At 35.6% G+C, this 23,033-nt stretch overlaps 2 protein-coding genes across 4 annotated transcripts; both read right to left on the bottom strand.

Moving 5' to 3' along the window:
• Positions 1-12,633: 12,633 nt before the first annotated feature.
• Positions 12,634-15,644, bottom strand: LOC112744430 (AAA-ATPase ASD, mitochondrial). 2 transcript variants are annotated; one of them, XM_025794051.3, is made up of 3 exons: positions 14,930-15,644; positions 13,638-14,123; positions 12,634-13,232 (listed from the first exon to the last, which is right to left on the bottom strand). In XM_025794051.3, exons 1-3 carry the CDS (start codon positions 15,489-15,491, stop codon positions 12,772-12,774), a joined length of 1,509 nt encoding a protein of 502 aa, XP_025649836.1. In that variant the 5' UTR covers positions 15,492-15,644; the 3' UTR covers positions 12,634-12,771. The 2 variants fall into 2 exon arrangements, with proteins under 2 accessions (XP_025649836.1, XP_072071253.1); XM_072215152.1 differs by having other exon boundaries at positions 12,634-13,199.
• Positions 15,645-16,477: 833 nt separating this feature from the next.
• On the bottom strand, positions 16,478-20,780 carry LOC112744429 (uncharacterized). Of its 2 annotated transcripts, none has more exons than XM_025794050.3 (14): positions 20,636-20,780; positions 20,136-20,231; positions 19,852-20,030; positions 19,645-19,717; positions 19,484-19,558; positions 19,284-19,394; positions 19,017-19,059; positions 18,056-18,149; positions 17,751-17,853; positions 17,575-17,670; positions 17,426-17,458; positions 17,185-17,284; positions 16,954-17,038; positions 16,478-16,843 (listed from the first exon to the last, which is right to left on the bottom strand). In XM_025794050.3, the coding sequence occupies exons 2-14, from the start codon at positions 20,217-20,219 to the stop codon at positions 16,714-16,716; spliced, it is 1,206 nt and encodes a 401-aa protein (XP_025649835.1). In that variant the 5' UTR covers positions 20,220-20,231; positions 20,636-20,780; the 3' UTR covers positions 16,478-16,713. The 2 variants fall into 2 exon arrangements, with proteins under 2 accessions (XP_025649835.1, XP_025649834.1); XM_025794049.3 differs by having other exon boundaries at positions 20,136-20,227; positions 20,636-20,778.
• Positions 20,781-23,033: the final 2,253 nt, after the last annotated feature.

The raw sequence follows: 23,033 nt of genomic DNA, 5'->3' as shown, positions 1-23,033 counted from the left end.
GTAAGGTCTTAGATGAGAAAAACAAAGACAGCCAAAGACTCTTAAAGTGTCATAATTTGGCTTCTTTCCAAAAAGCTTCTCCATAGGCGAGTAGTTGTCAAGAGTTGGTGTAGGGAGTTGGTTGATTAAGTTTACTACTGTTGAGAAGGCTTCCCCCTAATATGTTGTGGACATGCCAGCTCCAGCAAGCATTGCAAGTCCTTTCTCCACTACATGTCTATTCTTTCTCTCAACATTGCCGTTTTGTTGATGTACATAGGGGCATGAAAACCTGTGCATAATTCCCTGTGCCTACAGTTCTTTAGATAAACTAGTGTATTCAGTAGCATTATCAGTTTGTAACATTTTTAGCTTAGTATTTAATTTCAACTCAACCATACGTTGGAAAGAAATAAACACTAATTTGAGCTGAGACCTTGCTTTAATGAGGTACAACCAAGAGAATTTGGAAAATTCATCAGTGAACAAAATAACATAGAAGTTTCCATTAGTATCAGGAGTGGGGGCAGGACCCCAAATGTCAAAATATACTAGTTCAAGAGGTGCTGTGTATACAGATTTAGAAACAGAAAAAGGCAATTGGTGAGACTTGTGACAACCTAAACAATTTTAAACAAATCTAGCTATCCATTCTTCACTTTTTCATACACTCATGTATTCTCTTTTTGATCACCACACATATGCATTGAATTTATTGAACTTTAAACCTTGGGACATTTTGTTTCCTTTTTATTGCATTTTTTTACTATAATATATACAAGAATATCAATGCATATGGTTTACACATGATTAATATATATGAGTGTGTACCCAATTCCTAAAATTTTTAATAAAAACACACACATATTTTTATCTCTTCCCAATATTCCCAACTTTTTCAAAATCAAATGATAAACACTCTCACTAGCCTAAGCTAATCAAAGATCCAAACAAGGGACATTTATTATTTTTCACTTAGGCTTGTAATGTGCTACAATTAAGAACAAATGGGTTAAGCATAGACTCAAGATTGGTTAACAATGGAAGATAAAAGGTTAGCTATTTGGGTAAGTGAGCTATTTGAATAATGGCCTCAATCATACAATTGCATGTATACACAAAATAATGGACATAAAGAATCAAACAAATTAAAGATTACACTTATAGAAAGAGAATAATGCACACAAGAATGAAAGTAAGTGGTCATATGATGTAACCACACAATTAGGCTCAAAACTCTCATGCTTGTGTTCTTAAACTCAAAACATGATCCACAAAGTGTATAATTCAAGCAAGTTCTAAAAAAAAAATTCAACCAATTGGGGTGGTACCCGAGAAATAGATTTCTTGAAAATTTTCATCACATTGACTAAGCTTATTCTAATGCAATGTTGTGATTTAGAAAATTTTAAAATTTTTCCTAGTTTACCCCCTTTTCAATCAAAACACAATTCTTATACAAAAAGGGTCAACTAAGTTTTAACAATCCAAAATATTTTCTAATCACAATCAAAAGCCAAAATGCAACAATATATATATATATATATATATATATATATATATATATATATATATATATATATATATATATATAAAAGTGTGCATCAACCAAAATAAGGGTATCCACAATAACAAATATGTACAGTAATCCCAAAATGATCTCAAAGATAAAGTACAAAATAAAATAAAGTAGCAGAAACTAAAGATAGATGTCTGAAAGTTCACCACATAAATGTAATACACCGGTCACGAACGGTGACCTCCCCACACTTTAGGATGAAGCATCGTCCTCGATGCTACTGCTGAAGCTCGGGATGGGGGTCAACAGTCGCGCCGGGTTATGGCTCAGGCTTAGGCTGTGGCTCAGGCTATGGATCCTCAGGAGGCTGCTGGACCTCATTGGTGGCCTGTGTCTCTGGTGGTTCCTCCTGCTGAATTGGCTCCTCAACATGCTCCTGCTCGTCGGAGGCGGGAGAGTCTTCGAGCAGAGGTAGCTCGATGCCCTGTGATACGAACACCTGGTCTATGCGGTCGAGACGTCGCATGAGACGACGCTCGCTGTGATCCATGAAGTGAAACAGGCGTTGCACCAATAGGTATGTCGGCTCAAGTGTAGGTGGTGGTGGTAAGGATGCTGTGGCTGCTGAAGTAGAGGGGGTCCTGCTGCTGCTACTGCTGATGATGAGGGCTGAGCTACCTCCACCACTACTCTGGCTCGAGAACGGTGCTTGAGTGGAGGCTTCTCGTGCACCCACCCACCCTATGGAATGGTAACCTCCTTGTCGTCGTCATCTAGGGGTGGTGGTGTCACATCATCGTCCTCCCACGGGACATCAGCTATCTCAATCATACTGGTGACCAAGGTAGGAAATGGCAGGAGGCCACGGATATGTGCACGCCACATACTCTGCCTAATCAGCCGGGGGAAGTCTACCTCCTTCCCCTCCATCACACACCCAATCAGAACCAGCATATCCATCGAAATCTCTGAGAAGTGAGTGGTGGGCAAGACATAATGGGCGAATATATGCTGCCAAGTTCTAGCCTCTCTCGATAGATAAGCGAATAGCATCCCCTTGGGCTTCTTGTTACTAGAATTCATCACCTAAGGGGCATCAGGTGTGGCAATCATGCGCTTCAGCACCTCATAATCGAATGTCATGCAGTGGATGGCTACCTCTGCCTGCTGATAAGCGCATGTGCCATCAGTGCGAGGTCGGCAAAGCAATGCCTCCCCAATGGCAGCCTCAGTGATCAGAATCTCTCTACCCCTCAGCTGGACTGAATCAAGAGTGGCACGGAAGAAGTTGCAGTAGAATTTTCTCACCCATGAAATGTTTATCCTTCCCAAATCTCTATCAACAAAGTCCAATCCCAACTCCAGAATATGGCTATTGATGGCGCGTCTCACATCATTAGGAAGGACTAGCTTCTTCTCAATGTTCAGGTTCGTCTTCCGGAATTTAGGGAAGCAAAGCTCACAGTAGAGGTTGGGGAATTTGATTGGATCAGTGGATGGGAGTAGCTGATTTTCTTTGTCCACTTCATTTAGGGGATTTTTAGCATAATTTGCATAGGGTGAAGGGGTAGAGGTTTTAGAGCGCTTTCTCTTCTTTGAAGTAGTGGCTATAGCTTTTCCTTTGTCTGACATCCTAAAAAACATTTATGATATGATATAAGCAACTAGCCAAGTAGATATAAAGTACTCAAAGTAAAACATATTCATGAATTGAGTGAAGAGAAGAGAATTCTTGAAATGCAAGTAACAGAATTCAGAATTCAAACTAAGTCACAAACCAAGAATTCAAACCATAATTGCAAAAAAAACTTGTTCATTGAGCCTAAGAAATTCCATACTAAAAAAGAATGATTAAGGAGTCATGTTCAAAACAAAAAGAAGAAATCAGTTGGTTAATCAAGTTAGAATTAGAAATTAGTTAAAAAATCAGTGATATGACAATTATCGGTTCAATTAAAAGTAGTGTACAAAGTATGGATGCAAGCATACTCACAATCATGAAATGCATCAAGTCATTGATGATGAAATATGATATTGCCAAAAAGCAACCAATATGGGAACAAGTTATCAATCAATGTGAAGATCACTAGTGGTGTTAGTGAAATCAAAACCTTGAGAAACAAGTAAATCAAGCAACATTTAACACCAATTCCAACAATGCATAAAAGTCATAAGTTCAAATAAGAATGGAAAACCTCATGATCCATGTGACTTAATGAAATTAGGTATGAATATAATGAATCAATTAGTCACATAGATTGAAAACTTTCAAACTTGTGTGTTTATACAAAAGAGGCACAAAATTTCAAGAGAGTCTGAAGTTATGGTCAATCTGAAAACTTAATCGAACTATTCAATGCATATAAGCAAATTAGTATTGCAAATAGGCAAAAAGTACTATAAGCATGACCAAAACCTGCAAACATGTCCTTGAGGAGTTTCCCAAAACCATTTAGCAAACAAAACCTTATTGACACAGAAATCGTCAAATAGAAGCTTGTTGCATCAATTAAACAGTGTTATTTCATGAAACATGGTTAGGAAAAATCCGGCAGCATTTCAGTAGCAAATTGGCCATTTCCCAAATTCAAATAAGCAATTTTAATCCATATGAATTCATTAACAATTAAAAGCACGAAAATCATATATGAGTTCATATGAATTGAACAATTAAGCCAATCTTTCAGCAGCAAAACATTAAAAAGCAAATTAAACTAAACTAGCCAGCAACAATTAACATTCTTTCTTTTAACGATGAACAAAAATACTGGCTTAAAATACAGCACCAAATCTACCCAATTGAATAAAGATAATGAATTCAGGTAGCATGCTATTCACTGAAGTTCATACCCAACCACAAGTGTTCAACACGAACTTAAACAAATACGCATGTTGGGTTAAGAGATTGAGTTTAAATTGGAACAAGACAGCAGCAAAAACAACTTGAATTCATTAAGAAAAATAACCACTGCACAAGCAATTATTAAAAATATTTAGCAGCTGGTTCACTTCACACAGCCATAATAAAAAACACAGCATCATCAATTCAAACAAGCCTAAATTGGCATAGGAGCAAACCATACAGCACAAACAAAGCAAGAGAATCAATAAAACAGCAACACTTTCAGTCATCATCATTATTCAGAACAAACCTAAATCCACTACTCAGCCCAGATTCTCTAACCACCTAATTAACTAACATGCATTTCTAACTAACTAAGCTAATTAACAGAATTAACACAAAGCAGTAAAGGAAACAGAACAGGGGAAGGCAGAGACCTGGAAGACAGAAAAGAAGCAGAAATGGGGAAGGAGACAGAAAGGGCAGCAAGGTGGTGCTGCTAGCGGCGGTGCACTGGAGCTCGTGGTAGCTCTCGGGTGGCGTCGAAACAGAGAAGGGAGATAGAGCAGGGGCGAGGTCAGAGAGGAAGGGTTAGGAAGGAAGAGGAAAAGAGAGAAAGGGAAGAAGAGAGAGAGAGTTGGTGGTCACGGTGGAGGCTTACCGGCGACAATGGAGTCGCGGCTGTCGATGGCGATGGAGCAGGGAGTGAGAATGGTTGAGAGAGAGAGGGGAAAGAGAAGTGAGAATGGTGAGAGGGAAGAAAGAGAGGTGAGACAGAGAGGAAGGGAGAGGGATGAGGGCGCTGGTTAGGGAGAAAAGAAGAAGGAGAGATGTTAGAGAAGGGGAGTGGAGGGCTGCGTGAATGCGCTAGGGCTTTGCGTCCCTGGGGTAAGTGGAAATTTGAATCCACGCAGGCGCGCACCATGCGCGTCCGCGTGGGTGAGAGGATAAAGGAGTGGCGCGGAAGCGTTACATGCGCTTGTGCGTAGATGAGGGAATCGAGAATGAGCGCAGACGCGTACGGTGCGCGTCCGCGTGGGTGAGCTGGGCCAGAGGCACAAAAGGGGCCCAAAGTTGGCATAACTCTCGGGTCTTTTGGCTTGGGTGATGCAAAAATGCATCGACGCGTGCGCGCGCTGTGCGCTTGCACGTGGATGGGTTGATTGATGATAGGGTGCGGAGGCGCCAGGTGTGCCAACGCGTAGGTAAGGAAACACAAAGGGATGCGGATGCGTACAGCGTGCGTCCGCGTGGTTAAAGCACAGAGTTGGCCCATAGGTGGCACAACTCTCTGGTCCTTGGCCCAGAAAGCTTAGATGCGCAGCCGACGTGCGCGCACTATGCACTTGCGCGTGGCTGGTGCTTTTTTTTTTTTTCAAAATCCTCCCAATCTCTTTTAAGACTCTAAAACTAGCTAAGATGCAAGATTAAACATATTTTTGAATTTTTGGGAATTTTTCAAACAAATTGAGGAAACTTGCAATTCAAGCAAAAACTCAAATTCAAGGAATCATCCCTAATTAAGACCTAGAATCTATAAACTCCTTAGCAAGCAAAGCAAAATATATTGAGAAGTAAAGAAACTATATACAATGGAACCCGTTTCATTCATTCATTATATATACAAGAGAATGGAAAGAGTTTACCATGGTGGGGTGTCTCTCACTAAGCACTTTTGGTTTAAGTCCTTAAGTTGGACATTTGGAAGGTTCCTTGTCAAGGTGGTTTATGCTTGTATCCATCCTTGAACCTCCAAGAGTGCTTGTCCTTCAATTGGTTGTCAGAAGTTCCAACCATTTTCACCAAGCTTTGGTGAGGTTCTCTCCAAGATATGAGGTCCCAAAATTGGTTTTCATGGTGTGATCCAGGATCCCATATCTTATCTTTGTACCCATCTTCTAATTAATCGCCTTGATTCTGTCCGGGTGACAAGAAAGTTGAATTCTCATGAAAGCACCAAACTATCCTCCTAGACCCACTTAATTGAGCATTACACCAATCCATGCTCTTCAATTTTGAGCTTCCAACCATAATGAGTCTAGATTTACAACGCCAACCACTAAACATCCTCCTTTTTCGCTTAATTCCACAAAGCGCCCTAAGTTGGCCATCCGTCTCAAGCAAACTATACTCAAGTGAAATAATAAAGCTAAGAGTTAGAAGTTTTACCCACTCAAATGAAAGATTGGATGACAACCTAGATGGAAGAGTTCCCAATGATCTTGATAAAGCACGCTCTACTCCCGTCCACCATCTTCTAGAGGCTTCCACCACTTGGCAAGGTTCTTCGAGCTTTACCTCTTGCCAAGCTTCTTCAAGTTCACACTCTTCTTCACCAATTTCTTCTAGCTCTTCTCCATCACTCTCATCATAGATAGGAAGTTTAGTGAAGTCTACCTCGTCATCAATTTCAAGCACAGTGGGGAGGGATTCTTCAAACTCGAAAGGATCATATGTTGATGCGGAATCATCGTAGATAGGAGGGCTTGTTGCTTGGGACACTTCTTCCAATTCGTCATTCACCAATTGCCTTGGAAAGTTGCACGTCCTCCTCAACATTGCTTTCTAATTCACTGGAAGTAGGCTCAACAAGATCATCGAGAGGGTTGATCAATGTGGACAAAAAATCACTAATGATGGAATCCACTTCTTGATCAAATTCCTTCGACTCTCCATCCACTTCCTCAACATCACTCTCCTCTTTAACATCCCTTCCAAACTTCGTGGGAGAGGGCTCTGCGACTGGAGATTCCTTTACGTGCTCAACATATCCTAAACATCCAACTACTACTTCCTTTTGTTCACTAATTTCTACCTCCTCCTCTTGTTGCATTTCTTGTCTTGACTCATCCTCCTCTTCATGGAGCTTTAAGTTCACTCCTTCACTAAGCTCTTTGGTTGCTTCTCCACATTCAACAATGGGAGCGCCTTAATCACATAGGCTTAGGCGGGATGAGACCATGTCACTAATGGCTTCTACCATGATAGCCATTTTTGTTCTTAACTCTGCAAACTTCCTTTCATCCTCCTCTTGTCGCCTTAAGACATGAGATTCAAGATCTCTCAATTTCAACATGGGGCTTCATCGGGAGATGATAGTGGAAGAGAAGGTTCATTGTTTGAGGAAAGGTTGTTGTAATTGGAAGGTGGTTCATATTGGTGGAATCCTTGAGGTGGTGTGTATGAATTTTGTGGTTCATGGGAGTATTGGTATTGGAAAGGTGGTAGTTCTAAATATGGTTCATATGGTGGTTGGTATGGTGGGTATGAGTTGGGGTCATATGGAGGTAAATGGTGGTAGAAAGCTTGTGAGTGAGGTAGTTTAAAATTATGTCGCGGAGGGGGTTCATATGCATGTGGTGGTTGTGGTTGACAATCACAGTAAGGGTCATCACACACATTGGGTTGGTATGCATTAGGATTAGGATTATACCCATAAGAGTTCGGAGGAGGTTGTCCATAAGCTTGGGGTTCTTCCCATCTTTGATTTCCAAATCCTTGATGCACATCCTCATTAAAGCTTCCATTTCCTACAACATAGTTTGAACTACACTCATAGCTAAAAGGATGAGAATTCATAGTGATGAAAGAAGACAAAAATAAAACTAACAAGAAACAAAGAAAACAAAGTCCTACAACTAGCAAAAGCCAACAAACAAACCAAAAATCAAGCTATTCACAATATGTACAATAGCCAATAAAATAGCACAATTGATATCCCTGGCAACGGCGCCATTAATTTGATCGAACGAGGTCTTTGCTCGATGGTTTAGAATTTCTCTAGTAGAAATAAGAACTTCGTTGTGAGCATAGCTCCAAACCAACAGACAACTCTCGCATCAAATTAAATTTTTTGTTGTCACAAAGAATAAACCCCAATAAATTTATAACCGAAGTATTCAGACTCTGGGTCATCTCACGAGGATAGCAATGAAGTGATCAATTATTGGCTATGAGAAAACAAGGGGGGTTTGATTAACAAGAGGGCAATAAAATAAATGGCAAGAAAAGTAAATCAAACAAGCAATTAAAAGAAGCTAGATAAGAGACTCTTGGCTAAGATTTAGGTAATTGAGATCACCATCCTTGTCATAATTCAAGCATTGATAATCATGCGGAACCGAGCTCATTAGGTCTACTCACCAAAGCCTTAAGTACGTAATGTCTACTCCTAGGCTTGGAGTACTTCAAATTGCTTGATCAACATCAATCCATAAGTCCCAACCTAGCTACTAATTGACTTAGTAGTAGGCTAGAGTCAATGGTTATCAAATTGATCCACAAGGGTTCTAAAATTACCAATTCAACAAAGTCCAAGGACTCAAGATCACTCAATCCCCTTAGCCTAGGCCAAGGGTCAAGAGAACTACTCAAAAACTATAGGAAGCATTATATCAAACACCTAATGTGCAATAAAAGTAAACATCACAAAATTCTAAAATTAAGGAAACCCATAACTTCATAAGCAAGAAATCAATAATAGCAAGTAAGATCAACATGAAAGAGACATTAACACCAAATTACATTAATTGTAAACCAAATCCAACATGAGTTCATCATCACAAACAAGATAGCAAAATGAGAAATTAACATTACAACTAAGAAAATCAAGATGTAGACATGAGAGATTATAAAAGAAACAAGATGAAAGCAAGGAATTAAACATGGATCCATGACAATTTGACCTAATCCTAACCTAATTCTAGAGAGAAGAGGGAGATTCTCTCTCTAGAAAACTAACTAAAGGCTCATGTTGACTAACTAATTGCTCCCCCTTTGCTTGGACTTTAATTCTGCATGAAATACACTCAGAAACAAGTTGGATTTGGGCCTGGGCAGCTCAGAAACCGCCCCAGCGTTTTGCCTTTAAGTGGGCCATATGTTGGTATCGGCGCGTACGCACCATGTGCGCGTGCGCGTCGATTGGCTGTTTTCTTCATCCGCGCGGATGCGGTAAATACGCGTGCGCGTCCTTATATGAAATCACTTCTGCGCGTGCGCCCCTTGTACGCGTGCGTGCCCATCGATGAATTCTCAATTCTTGTTTCTTCATGCATTCTCCACTTTGTATACTTTTCTCCTCATTTCTTCCATCCAATACTTGCCTTATGAAGCTGAAATCACTCAACAAACACATCAAGGCATCGAATAGAATTAAAGTGAATCAAAATCACCAAGTTAAGGGCCTAAAAAATATGTTTTTACACTTAAGCACAATTCAAGAGAGAATTACAAAACCATGCTATTTCATTGAATAAATGTGGGAAAAGGTGGTAAAATCCTCTAAAATAAGCACAAGATAAATCACGAAATCGGAGTTTATCAACTTGCCTACACAACAAGCTTCACATATGGAATTAAAATTTACATTACAAGACTTAAGGACAGTGGACAGTACACTATTAGAGGCATGCCCCAACCTATTATGCCAGAGCAAGAAGCTGTCCTTGCTGCACAATGTTGAGACACAAGCAGACTTGGTTGATGGTTTGAAGTGAAGAAATTTGTACATTCCATTTTCGACTACTCCCTGGATAACTACTTCGCTGGTTCCCTGAGATTTTACACAGCATTTGTCAGAATGAAACTCAAAATAGACAGAATTGTCACAGCAAAATTGGTATACACTCAACAGATTTTTGGTAATCTCAGGAACATGCAGTAATTTTTGTAAAATGAATTCTCTATTGCTCAAATCAGATTTAAAGAGATATTTTCCAACAAGATTGATTCGCAAACTGAACCATTCCCTACGATCACTTGGTATGATCCTTCATAGGCTTGTCCTTCCATCAGATTTTGTTGATCTGAGGTCATATGGTGGGTTGCTCCAGAGTCCAAATACCAGTTTGAACCATGAATAGTTGCTGGAGTTGCAAGTAGTGCATGAGGTGGTTGAGAAGAAGATTGGCTAGCTTGTGAATCTTGTGAGTTGTGCATTTCAGGCCTCAAGTCAGCTCCATAGTTGTTGTCCCTTTCTTATCTATAATAACAATTCTTGGTAGTGTGGCCAATCTTATCACAGACTTAGCACACATGTCGCTCACCATTCTGCATGAATCTTGGATTTTCATTGTGGCCTCTTTGAGTGAATCTTGAATTGTCATTGTACTGTGAAGTAGATCTTGAGTTATTCTGAAAAATTTGAAAATTGCCACCATTCTGGAAATTATTGTTTTGGAAATTACTGTTCTGGAAGTTGTTCTTCTGGAAATAGCTGTTCTGAAATTGTCTTCCTTGCTCAAATCTGTTGTTGTCATTGTATGAAGGTCTTCCTCCTCTGCCTAATCTTCCTCCTCAAAATCCACCTCTTGTGTGAGCAAGATTAGCCTGGACTAATGCTTCTGGTCTTCTGAACCTTTCAAGCATGCTTTCGTGTGTTAGTAGAAGTGCTTCAAGTTCACCAACTGTGATGCTAACCGGTCTTGCAACTACTGATGTGATTACGGATCCATACTCTTCTGTTAGGCCATTTAGAATTGCATTCACATGATCGCTTTCTCTCATCGGTTCTCCAACGGACGCCAATGCATCTATGGTGCTTTTCAATGCAAGTACGTATTTATTGACAGAACTTCTAATCTTGACGGTGCTCAATTTGTGCTTTAATTGTATAATTTTTGCTCTGATTTGAGAAGTAAAGTGATCATCAAGACGTCTCCATACCTCGTACGCATATACTATTCTGGTGGTGAAGGGCTTTGTCATTGAGGCTAGGAGCCATGACTTTAACAGAGCATCATGTCTCTTCTACGCTGAGAATTCTGGATTCACTTCACTATTTTCTTTGAATCTTATTGGTATTCCTTCTCTTCTTATGTGATTCAGCAGGTTATGTCCTTCAATTGTGAACTCAGCCTGATCTTTCCATTGTAGGAAATTGTCCTCGTCAAGCTTCATCGAGATTGGAGAGGATGTGAAGCTTGCTTTCAGCGCAACTTGTTCTTCAGCCATGATTACGGGTTCAAGCTCTGATACTATGAAAGGTACCAGGCCTGAGTAGAGAAGAAGAAAGAAAGAAGAGTAGAAAGAGAGTTTTGTGATTGAATCTGATATGAATATTATTGCTCAAAATTAATCACAATATTGCAGTGCTCTGCTATATATACAAACACAGAACATAAATAAAAATGGAGGGTTGTAACTAACTGAAGAGCCAGCCTGACACTTAACAGACTTTTCTAACTAACTCTAACTGACAGCTAAGCATTACTGACTTCTAACTGTTTTAACTGAATTCCAACTTCTTTGAGTAGATAGATTCAATCACTACTCTATCATACTCCCTGCTTTCAAGTTCCTTTGATTCTTTCACTTGGTTTGAGTGTTTGTTGCTGCAACTTAAATTCTCTACACGATCAAGAGTGCAATTTGTTCTGTGTGCTATAATAGTAGCGCTCCTTTTATAAGTATCAATATATATTGAGTTAATTATTTATTTAGGTGCATACGAAAGGAAAAATATAAAGAAAATGATTTTTTTTATAAATAGTTAGATATTTATCTAAAAAAATATTTCATTCTATTTTTATATTTTTTTAAGATAGATTATACTTTTTTTTTTCACTATCTCCGTACAAAAGTCTTTTCATGGTTGAATTGGCAATTTATTTATGCTTGTTGAAAAACAAAAAGGCAGCTATAACAACTAACAACTAGCAAATAAAATCATTATTAATATATAAGATACAATACAATACATACATATACATGCCCATTGAACGCCTATATGCAATATTTACAAACCATATATATCCTATATTATAATTTATAAAATAAATAATTAAATTAATCTCCAAAAAATTACTTATTTTTTAAATTAATTTTTAAATTTTTTTCAATTAAATTGTCCTTCAAAAATTTTAAATTAGTGATTTTAATCTTTTTGTCATTTTTGTTACTAACAACGTCAAAATTTGTTGATGTGACACGTTAAGTGACACTACAACACATACCTAGTAGTCCTAATTGGTGACTAACATAATAAATTTATGAAACTAGATCAAATCAATCCTAAATTAAGGGATTCCAATGCCTTAAGTTCTTCCCTTAATTAAGTTTTGATTTGATTTAATTTCGTAAACTTATCATGCTAATAGTCAATTAAAGTTCCTATGTGTATGTTGTAATATCACTTAATGTATTACATTAACAAATTTTGGCGCAGTTAACAAAAAAAATATAATAAAGACTAATGTAATTAATTTAAAATTTTTAAAGAATAAATTTAATTAAAAAAACCTTTTAAAGACTAATTTAAAAAATGAATAATTTTTGAAGACGAATGTGACCATTTACCCATAATTTATACTACTATTCCAGTAACTCAAAGCATGCATACACCATTTCATGTATCATTGGAATAATGATATCATGTACAAAACAAAACTACATTTGGATCTCTATTTGTTTTATTTAACTTATTCCAAAATCAGTGGATGAAACCATTCTCTTTCACTCCATTATTCTTCAACTCTCCATGTTCCCTCTCTTTCTCCTCCTTCAACCTTGATTCTTCTTCATCCTCCTCCTCCTCCTTCTTCTTGGCACTCTCAAGAAACTCAATCAAGTTCTTCAAACATATCTCGGAATCATCAGAGTTCGATTTCGGCATGATCTTCTCAGCAACATCAGCAGGTGTAACATTCACTTCACCCAACAACCTCTCAACAATGGAAAACAAGTGATGGTGATGATGATCATCAATGTCCAAGTAGTTTGTTGCAAGAACCTTAAAAGCCTCAAAGCAACAATAAGACAACTCAATGTGTTTGTCCATTCTTCCACTCCTAATGAGTGCTGGATCAAGCTTGTCCACAAAATTTGTGGTGAAAACTATGATCCTCTCTCCAGCACAAGCTGACCAAATACCATCAATGCAATTCAATAGCCCTATATATAATAATAGTGACACAGATCAAGAAAATTTCACCACCTCAAAATTAAATTATAGATTAAATTATTCTGTTAATTTTTATAATTTTCTCAAATTTGTAATTAAATTTTTATATTTTAAAAATTTTTAGTTAAATTCTTACACAAGTTTTTAATTTGTAATTAGATCTTTTTCATTCATCTCATACCACTAGCGAATATGTGTCAGTATATTCTGTTAAGTTGAATGTTTTTAAATCACAAAGATATAATTATAAATTGTCAACGAATTATAACTCAAATGGCATAGTATTCTCATATTCACTTAAAAGATTGCGGGTTCGAATCTTACTTCTAAATTATTTCTATATAAATATATAATTGAAGCAAAGAAAAATATATAGTGGGGGCATAAGTTCCTACCTGATAATGTTACCTTACTATCCTTATTGTCTTCTTCTTCAGCATTTTTAACAGGATCTTTATTAGATTCATCATTATCTTGATTCCCTTTCCCATTTCTCTTGTTTCTCCTTTTTCCGGTGAGATCAAGGGAACAATCAATGTCCTCAATCACCAAGATAGACTTGCTTGATGTCTCAATCAATAGGGTCCTCAATTGTGTGTTGTCCTTCACTGATGTTAACTCAAGATCATAGACATCATAGTATAGGAAATTCGCCATTGCGGCTATCATGGTAGATTTTCCAGTACCTGGAGGACCATATAGCAAATACCCTCTTTTCCATGCCTTGCCAATTTTGGCATAGTACTCTTTTCCCTTCTTGAACTTAGTAAGATCATTTATTATCTCTTCCTTCTTATTTGGCTCCATGGCTAATGTCTCAAACCTTGCAGGGTGCTCAAATGTCACATTGCTCCACTTTGCTCTGTTCCATCCATACCAACCTTTGTTGCACAGATATAGGTAAAAGTATTCAACAAGATTCAATACATAAATATAACAATTCCATAGCTAGTGATTTGATTGGATAATGCATTGAAGAGTTTAAGGGTGTCTATTGAGATGTTAATATGTTATATCTTAAACATAGTTTAGTTACTACCTACTACAACAGAAAATTTACTAATACTTTGTTTTCCTTGGTTGTTTATTTTTATTATTTCTTATAGAATAAATATAGGAACTAACTTTTAATTAGTTAATTTTTTTATAATAAAATTATTTTTTAAAATTTTTATTTTTTTTTGAAGATTTAGAATTAAGAATTTAAGATATAAGATTTAAAATTTAAAATAAAAGATAATTTTAAAAAAATTAACTGATATTGGTACAAAAAAAATTACTTTTCAAAATTGAATTCTTTTTAATAATATCTAGTTCTGAGACTAATAAGTATATAAAAATGAGAATATAATGATAAAAAATATTATTCTTTATATACAAAGTTTAATTTTTTTTTAACATATAATTTAATTTTAATGCACTGACAGTATAAAAGAACTTTACACATGTATCAAATTAAGTATTACTAGGTGGATAAAATAATTACTTTCAACAATCAACGCGTGAATGATCATGTAAACAAATGAACGTGATCAAATGATTGTGTAAAATAGTTATGGTACATCAAAATTAACCTTTATAACATAAACATAACTTTAGAAATAGTATATAGTAAAGCCTTAAAGTATGTGCAGAAGTTCTATGAAAATTTTGAAGTATTCATGCATGGAAGGTAGATAATACCAACCAGTGCTGCAATTGTTGGTGTAGAGCTTCAATTGTCTGTTCTTGATCTTGATTGCTTTCCCTTCTTCCAAGACATGAGGGATGTAAGAGTGAGCAATGAGGTCCCTATAACGCTTGTGAAAGCTTAAAATGTAGTATCTCTTCTCATCAGAAGCTGGATAGAACGAAAACGACTGCGTTTTAAGTGTGGTTTTGTTTGAGAGCCACCAAACCTTAACACCTTTGAACTCATCACTCACTTCTTCACTGTCATCCATGCTCAGTACTACCTGGGTTTGGCTGTCCTTGACCACTTCCGCCTTCAGCCTTTTCGCGCTGAGGGAAGAGGTGGCGCTCAGGTATGTTTGGATGGCCGTGAAGGCCTCGCTTCGCTTGAGGCGCTCGCCGGCGAACTCAGGGAAAGTTATTTGGATGTATGGAGACAAGAAGGATGCTAGTTTGTGTGTGTACTTTTGGACATGCATACGGAGGTGAGGAGGGAAGAATTTCTCAAACATGGCATACATGAACATTATGGTAGCCATTATTGATCCTATTTTTGACCACATTTCCTCAAACCCCATTTTTTCCCTTCCTAAGTGTTAATTACACTAAGATTTGTTTGTCATGCAGCATATATAATAAAGGATTTAGCAAGTAAGAATCTCTAGTTTTCTGTGGGCGATCAATTTCTTAGGTCTTAACTTGGTACTTGGCCATCAGATTAAATGGCCTAATATTCATAGTGCCTCACTTCCAAATATATAATACTTGATGAATACAAATAGCACATTACTTGGTTATAATGGGCCAATAAAAAATGAGATTAAACAGATATATCACTAGTATAAGTGATGATTGCACAAACAACGTATAGAACCACTCATGGTTATTCACATTTAATGGGCAGTAACGGGTTTTATTTTGAGCAGTTGCTGGTTCCAAATAGTGGAAATCATGCATGCATATGAATGGGTATGTGTGTGTCATTCTTTCATACTAAATGAATAAATTGTCAAATTTGTCTCTCAAAAATTACTAATTCTCTAAATTGGTTTTCAATTCGTGTTAGTAACTAATTATGATGTTGTGGTCAATATGATGTCACTTAACGTACTACATCAATAAATTTTGATGTCGTTAATAACAAAAAAACAAAAAGAATAATATGACTAATTTAAAATTTTTAAAAGACAAATTTAATTTTAAAAAAAAGACTTTCAAAAACCAATTTAAAAAACAAATAATTTTTCATGAACGAACTTGACTACACTGATTATCACTTTTGTCTGTTCTTCCAACTAGTTGTATCATTTTTAAAAGAAAAATGTCAATTAGCTTGTGTCACACAAAAAAAAATTGTCAACCATTATTTGTTCACATTTACATTGAATAATATATTTCATTGTAGATAGCATTCTCTCCACTAGTGAAAATCGTTGCATACTTTTGACCTTTCTATGGTTGAAGAGATAATGCCAAAAGCCCAAAAGTGATTTGGCTTCTCCTAAAAGTGAAAATCCTTGCATACTTTAATCTTTCTTTGGCTGAAGAGATAATATAAAGAAGATGTGGCAACATATTCTAGTTAGATTTCTATGGCTGTGTAATGTTGTTCCTTCTTAAATGTGTGGACACCGAAAACAACATAAGCTAGCTTAAATTAATCAAAATCTCTTAGGCACATCTATCCTGAATAGATATGGAGTACACAGAGCAAAATTTTGGCTTGCACGGGCAAGAAATTAAATTTCCTTTGGTAGTGTTAGAAAATTGATACAACATATGTCTGTCTACCAACCATGATTATGAGGCTGCAGCAGATGATCTTTGAGTCTTCAATCCGAACAGATTCTCAAATAACTTTGGAGCCATAGGAGGAAGATTCATCGGTTGAGGGGCCATAAAGTTTACTATCTTTTCATGAACATTATACCTTCAACATCAAATCATTCAAAAGCTTGTTCAGTTAATATGATGAAAGAAACACACCGTACAAACACACCCACGGAAAGAAACTCAAAAGTATTGGCAGTCTCTTGATACCTTATCTTGCGGCTTTTTGAGGCACGGCGATCAACAATTTTTCGTTTCTTTTTTTGCATTCTCTTCAACGCATAAAATGCTGTCTCTATAAAAGAGAAATAACAGAAAATGAGGTATTTGACTTACACTATTAAAGAACAGAGTTTAAGGGCATAATATTCAGCCAGGAAATTAAAAACACTGGCAAAAAAAGAGCTATATGTGAAGATTTTCAGCCACAAAGTGTTTTACCAGATGAATTAGGATCAACTGTCTCAAAAAATTCTTTCAGTAATTGCTGATAAAATTCAGAATCATCCAGAAGTTCAGGATCACCATCAGTTTGCGCTTCCTGAGCAGAGTGAATTATAAAACAATGTCATGTAAGAAACTACAATGACGAGAGAGAACATTACTTGCTAATCATCACTTACTAGGCACACAATTGCTGACAAATCAATACTAAAATTAACCAGTAATGTATAATTCTTACCTCGTCTTTCATGTTATCCTTAACCTCGTGAACCTGGACAGTGGAGATATATGCCAGTGAGTAGACATGATGGTTAAAAAGTAAAGCCTAGCATACTCTGAAATCCACAGAACGCTTCTATAACAACTAAGATTAAGCGACCAACTTACAGATCCAAATACACTAACAGCAGATTTTCTCAACCGCATCTGTTTGATCATTCTACTGGGGTCCCTCATATAAGAAGCGACTTGATTAGTTATATCCTGTTATGAAACAACATATTATGAGTAAAATAACATGCCTCTCACATTGCAAAATCCTCAGCCCACTTTCAGAACCTGACCTGATTAAACGCATGCAATTTGCCTTTAATGGCAGCAGCACCAGTTGTCACTTGTGTCATCCTCTGCCATTTGTTGATTGACTTGTCTCTGAAAGATGCTATTCTACAAGATACAATACAATAATGAACAGAATCAGCCAGATAAACATGCATGAAGATTGTATCACAATGTTGTAAGAAAAATTCAAAATACTAAAATTTGTCAATTATACATGAAAAGAAGAGCTAAGAATCTTAATGATGCACCGAATTGAAAAAATTCATGCTGCACACAATTAGTACGCACTTAAAAATTACAATAATACCTCTTATGTGTCTGAGAAATCTGTGACCATTCTTGATCAAAATTGTCATCCAAATTCTTAGAGACTTCCAAATCTTTTGATGACCTCTCTAGACCTTCAAGAGAAAGGAAAAACTCTCTTTATAAAGGACAAGAAAAAAAATGAAAAAGCGCCTAAAAATTGAAATATTAAGGACCGAAAAAAAATTGAATTATCTTTAAAATGGAAAGGAGTAACCAGCCACCAAGAACTCTTCTTGTTAAGCTATATTTTTTTGTTTGATTCAATCATAGCAGAACAAATTATTTTGGCTAAAAGAGAGGAATCACCCAAAAATATTTGTACATGACCCGTGCCACCCATTCCTATGACTGTATATTAAGCACAAAATAGATTCACCAGATAGTTAGGTAATTCTTCCATGCATACACTTTTTCTTCCCTCTCAAAACTTATGATTTTCAACTTCAAACAGTGTCATTTTCCCAACTTTTGTTCTCTCCATTCATGCAACTATTTTGCATAAATGTTTTATGCCTTGATTGACTAATGTGATTAGAACCTCACTTCAATGATCAAGTAGATGAATGATAATGATAGGTCAGTCATACTCTGGACAGAAACCCTTGTAACATTCAACTTCAAACAATGTCATTTTCCCAACTTTTGTTCTCTCCATAACTCCATTCATGCAACTATTTTGCATAAATGTTTTATTCCTTGATTGACTAATGTGATTAGAACCTCACTTCAATGATCAAGTAGATGAATGATTATGATAGGTCAGTCATACTCTGTGGACAGAAACCCTTGCAACAAAATCCATACACCTAAAGCAGTTATAATGCTTGTATTATCTCCAATTCTTACAAGCATCAAATAAACAAGACCTTAACATAGCATGAAATGATAGCAAGCGAATGAGGATAAAATCATATAAGAAACTAGAAAGGAAAAAAAGTATTATTAAAGAAATCAATTACCGCTTGTGGCTTGGGTAATAGATGGGTTCTTTTCAAATAGAGCCTGCAATGAGGAAAGTAGTGTCAGTATTATTGAAACTAGGGAAGCTTAAACATAATGTTGTACATATGATAATCTAATATCTTCATAATCTTCAAATAAGACAACTAACATATTATGTATTAGATATGAAACAATAAAGTTACTAAAACACATACATGAAACAAGCATAAAAAACTTGTATTTTTTTTATCTTTCATATATAAGTTCCAAGTCAAGAAACACACCTCTTGGAGTTCCAATATAGAATCTAAAGTCTCCTTGGAAGAAGTAATCAAATCTGAGTATGCTACTCTAACATTTTCATCTGCTTCACAAAATGAAGACTTGACTGGATCCTGCAGACAATATGTTATCATCAGTCATGAAACTCAAATATGGTGAATAGCAAATTGCATTAAATCTTAAAATTGGGATAGGAAAAGACCTGAGGTAACCTATTTGAACTTGAAAATGGCTTCTGAAGCAAGAACCTAAGCTCAAGAATTTTGTACCAGAGGGCCTTGAAGACAGAAGTCAGTGATGTTAATATAAAACCAAAACAGAAAGAAAAAATGTTCGTTAACTATATCTAAATAAAATTATCACCTTTTGGCTTTTTACAGCTTGTCCTTTAAGGAGATCTTCATCCTTATGATGCTTCAAATTCTTAAAATTAAATCTAGAGAATGGAGACAGAATGTTATTTTTCCATAATTCATAATCCACACAATCATATGGATTGAAAAGGGAACATAATAGGTTCATCATAACTTAAGTGCTACAGAATAACACTATAAGGTTAAGAATTCTTACAGCTCCTGGTGATGAAGATCCCTATACTCTTTCTCAAGTTGTTCCATCTCATCATTGTTCCATCCACTTTGGTCTTCCTCGTCTGTTCCCTCCTCTCCATCTCCTTCCTCTTCTCCTTGTTCCTCCTCATCCTCCTCACCATAATCATCGTCGTCAAAATCATCTTTTTCCTGCTCCATCTGCATCACAAAAATAACCCCTCCATCAAAAAATAAAAAATAATGAACCTCTCTCTATACTTGCACAACATTCTAGAAACCTTGCATCACCAACACTTGACTTACCTCTTCAAACTCCATATCATTGTAGTCATCCGAATCGCTGTCACTTTTTCGCATCTTCTTAGATTTCTTTGCGGATAATCCCATTATCAAGCCTAACTTTCAAAAAAAGAGAGAAAAATAAAGTTTTCCATCAAACTCAAAATACAATAAAACCCTGGTTAGGAAACTACAATTACAGGGAGAGTAAATGAGTATGCAAACAGGTAAAGTATCCCTTAATCCATGTGAACCTTAGCACTAAAAGTAACACCAAAAAGCAAATGACAGAAGCTCTATCTCTATTCACTTAGTAACTACGAATAGTTCAATGTTCCAAATGGTGCTCATAAAAGATACTGTTCTCTACGCTCTAAATTGTTTCAGATTTCAAATTCATTAACATACCAATCGAAAAAAAGTAAAAGGAAACATCTTATTAGAAAGAATAAAAAAGGAAGCTTCAAAATACAGTGAAAATTTATTAATAAAAACAAATAAGAAAATAAGAGAAAAGGAATTACAGGAAGGAGCAGATGAAACGATGATAGAGGACGGTTGTGGTGGGCTGGTGGAAGTGACGGCGGAGGTGGCGGTGGCGGGACTTCGTGTCAGCTCTGTTATTTTATATCGAAGTGTTCCGATCTGTGTGCTTCGTGGTTTTAGAATGATATAGGTTACGGACTCGGGTATCATAACTAAGGCCCAATGTGAACCTTGATGCAGTTAATTGGGCCGTCATCAGCCGAATACAAAAGTCAATTGGGCTGGGCTGGGCTAGGCTGGGCTAGGGAAGTCAATATTATACTTTGCTAATTCTGTCCAAAAAAAAATACATTGCTAATTTATACTTTAATTTATTTGTAACTTTTATTTTAGTAAATCTTATATTCCAAACATTAGTTATTACGTTAAAGTATATTTAATATTAAATCATTTTTGTATAGTTCATCTCATGCATCGGGTAGGTGTATGCAAGATAGTAAATTCGTAATTTTTACTTTAACTTAGTCTATTATAATAAATTATAATTCGTAAAATTGTAAAACGAAACGTAAATATAATTCGTAAATTATAAAAAAATATAAAAGAATGTAAAAAATATTAACAAATAAAATAAATTTTATAATTAATTCTCAAATTAATTTTAACAAAAAAAAAAAACAATTTAGTAGTTCATAATTATATCATATGTATATGCCATAAGTCCAAGGCACCACTTGAACAAAAACAATGGACTAAACTCAATTTAACTAAAAGCAATAAAACAAATAATAAATAAAGGATATAAATTTTACCAACAAAAATATATAAAAAAACAATCAATAAGAGATATTCATAAAAAAGCAACCGAGTTCAAAAAGAAAAGAACAAAAAAAAGTTTAAAGTTTTCAAAAGAAAAGTAAAATAAAATAAAATAAGTCAATTTTATTAATCATTTCAATTTCATCCCACTCTCTTTTTGCATATCCTCTTTTATCTTTATTTTTCCTCAAAATTTTCATTTTTCACAGCATTATTTTAACTCTGTACTTTTTCTTATTATTTTTGTTTAAAATAATAATTTTTTTCGGACATATCCTTATCCCTCTTCTAATAGAATAATACCTATCCAAGTGATGAAATAGAAAAAAAGACATGATGGGTTACACATATCAGAAGCATAGAGAATGAGAGGGAAAAATGGAGAAAAATCGAAAATTCTAACACCTTTACTGCAGATTATGCTTGGGATTCAAGTTGGGGTTCTGCATTGCACAGCAAAACTAAGCTTAAGCTTTGGGCCAATTTTTTCTCAAAACGTAGGTTACTTGCAGAATCGCGATTCCGACGATTCTATGACTTTTTTCGGTGTTTCTGTGTATAAACAATTTCAGTGACTCGAGTAGTAGACGCATGACGAAGAGAGAGAATAGAAACGTAAATTCATATGTTTTCGTGAGCCAACTCGTGATTTTGTCTACCTTAGATATATGTACAAACCACTATTAATTAATATAATCTAGATTACTTGATAGACTAATTTAGTCTTTAGGATATAACAAATACTTTTTAATACCAATATTAAAAGTTTGGGGTAAATAATACTAAGTATTCTTAGGTTATGTTTAAAAGGGAGTTTGAGACGGAGAAACAGAAACGGAAAAATAAAGATTGGGAGAGAGACTAAATTAAGTTTTTGGATTGTGTTTGGGATAAAATATACTAGACTGAGTTATGTTTCAGTATTATGTTTGATTTAAGATAAATATAGAGATTAAGAAATAAATTTAAAATTTAAAATAATGAGAGTATTTTAAAAAAAATGTTATTAAAGTTTTAGTTTCTATTCCTAAAAATTTTAGTCCATTATGTTTCCACCTTTTTAAAGCGTTTATTTTGAGATACTGAGACAGAGACTGAGAGACTGAGACTCAGTATCATGTTTGTTGGTTCAGAGACTGGTACTAAAATTTCTGTCTCTGTCCCTAAAATTTCAGTATTTTAGTACCTCCAAAAAGTAGAGACACAGGGGACTAAAATTTTTAGAGATGGAGATTGAAACTTTAATAACATTTGATACCTAAAATATTCTCATTTCAATTAATTAATTCCAATTTTACTCTTTGTACAAATTAAATTAGAGTTTCATTCTTGTTTCAATTTCTGTCTCCCACTTTACACCAAACAGAATACTGAGATTTATTTCAATCTCTGTCTCTTAGTTTCTGTCTCTCAATCTCAGTCTTTTCGTCTCTATCTCTCCACCAAACACTACCTAAGGTATTAAAGAGACTGAAATTTTGTGTTCCAAAATTAAAATTTTAATTATAATCTCTAATCATCAGGTACAATCCTCAATCTCAATATTTTGGCCTCAATCTCAATTCCATTCCTAAGAAACAAACAAAGCTAAAAATTTTAATATATCACAATTTATCA

This window comes from Arachis hypogaea, chromosome 14 (genome assembly GCF_003086295.3).
Source record: "Arachis hypogaea cultivar Tifrunner chromosome 14, arahy.Tifrunner.gnm2.J5K5, whole genome shotgun sequence".
In the NCBI taxonomy this organism is placed as follows: domain Eukaryota; kingdom Viridiplantae; phylum Streptophyta; class Magnoliopsida; order Fabales; family Fabaceae; genus Arachis; species Arachis hypogaea.
The sequence above is the reverse complement of the archived record's forward strand: the minus strand, read 5'-3'. Positions and strand labels throughout refer to the sequence as shown.

Excerpts from the sequence above, each read along its gene's own strand:
- LOC112744429 (XM_025794050.3), bottom strand. The coding sequence starts at position 20,219 with ATGGGATTATCCGCAAAGAAATCTAAGAAGATGCGAAAAAGTGACAGC. Across the intron at positions 19,718-19,851 it reads GATCTTCATCACCAGGAGCT|ATTTAATTTTAAGAATTTGA; the intron begins GTAAGAATTCTT and ends TCCATTCTCTAG. Across the intron at positions 17,039-17,184 it reads AGTTGATCCTAATTCATCTG|AGACAGCATTTTATGCGTTG; the intron begins GTAAAACACTTT and ends TCTCTTTTATAG.
- LOC112744430 (XM_025794051.3), bottom strand. The coding sequence starts at position 15,491 with ATGGGGTTTGAGGAAATGTGGTCAAAAATAGGATCAATAATGGCTACC. Across the intron at positions 14,124-14,929 it reads CACCAACAATTGCAGCACTG|GTTGGTATGGATGGAACAGA; the intron begins GTTGGTATTATC and ends TGTGCAACAAAG. Across the intron at positions 13,233-13,637 it reads TAGTAAGGTAACATTATCAG|GGCTATTGAATTGCATTGAT; the intron begins GTAGGAACTTAT and ends TATTATATATAG.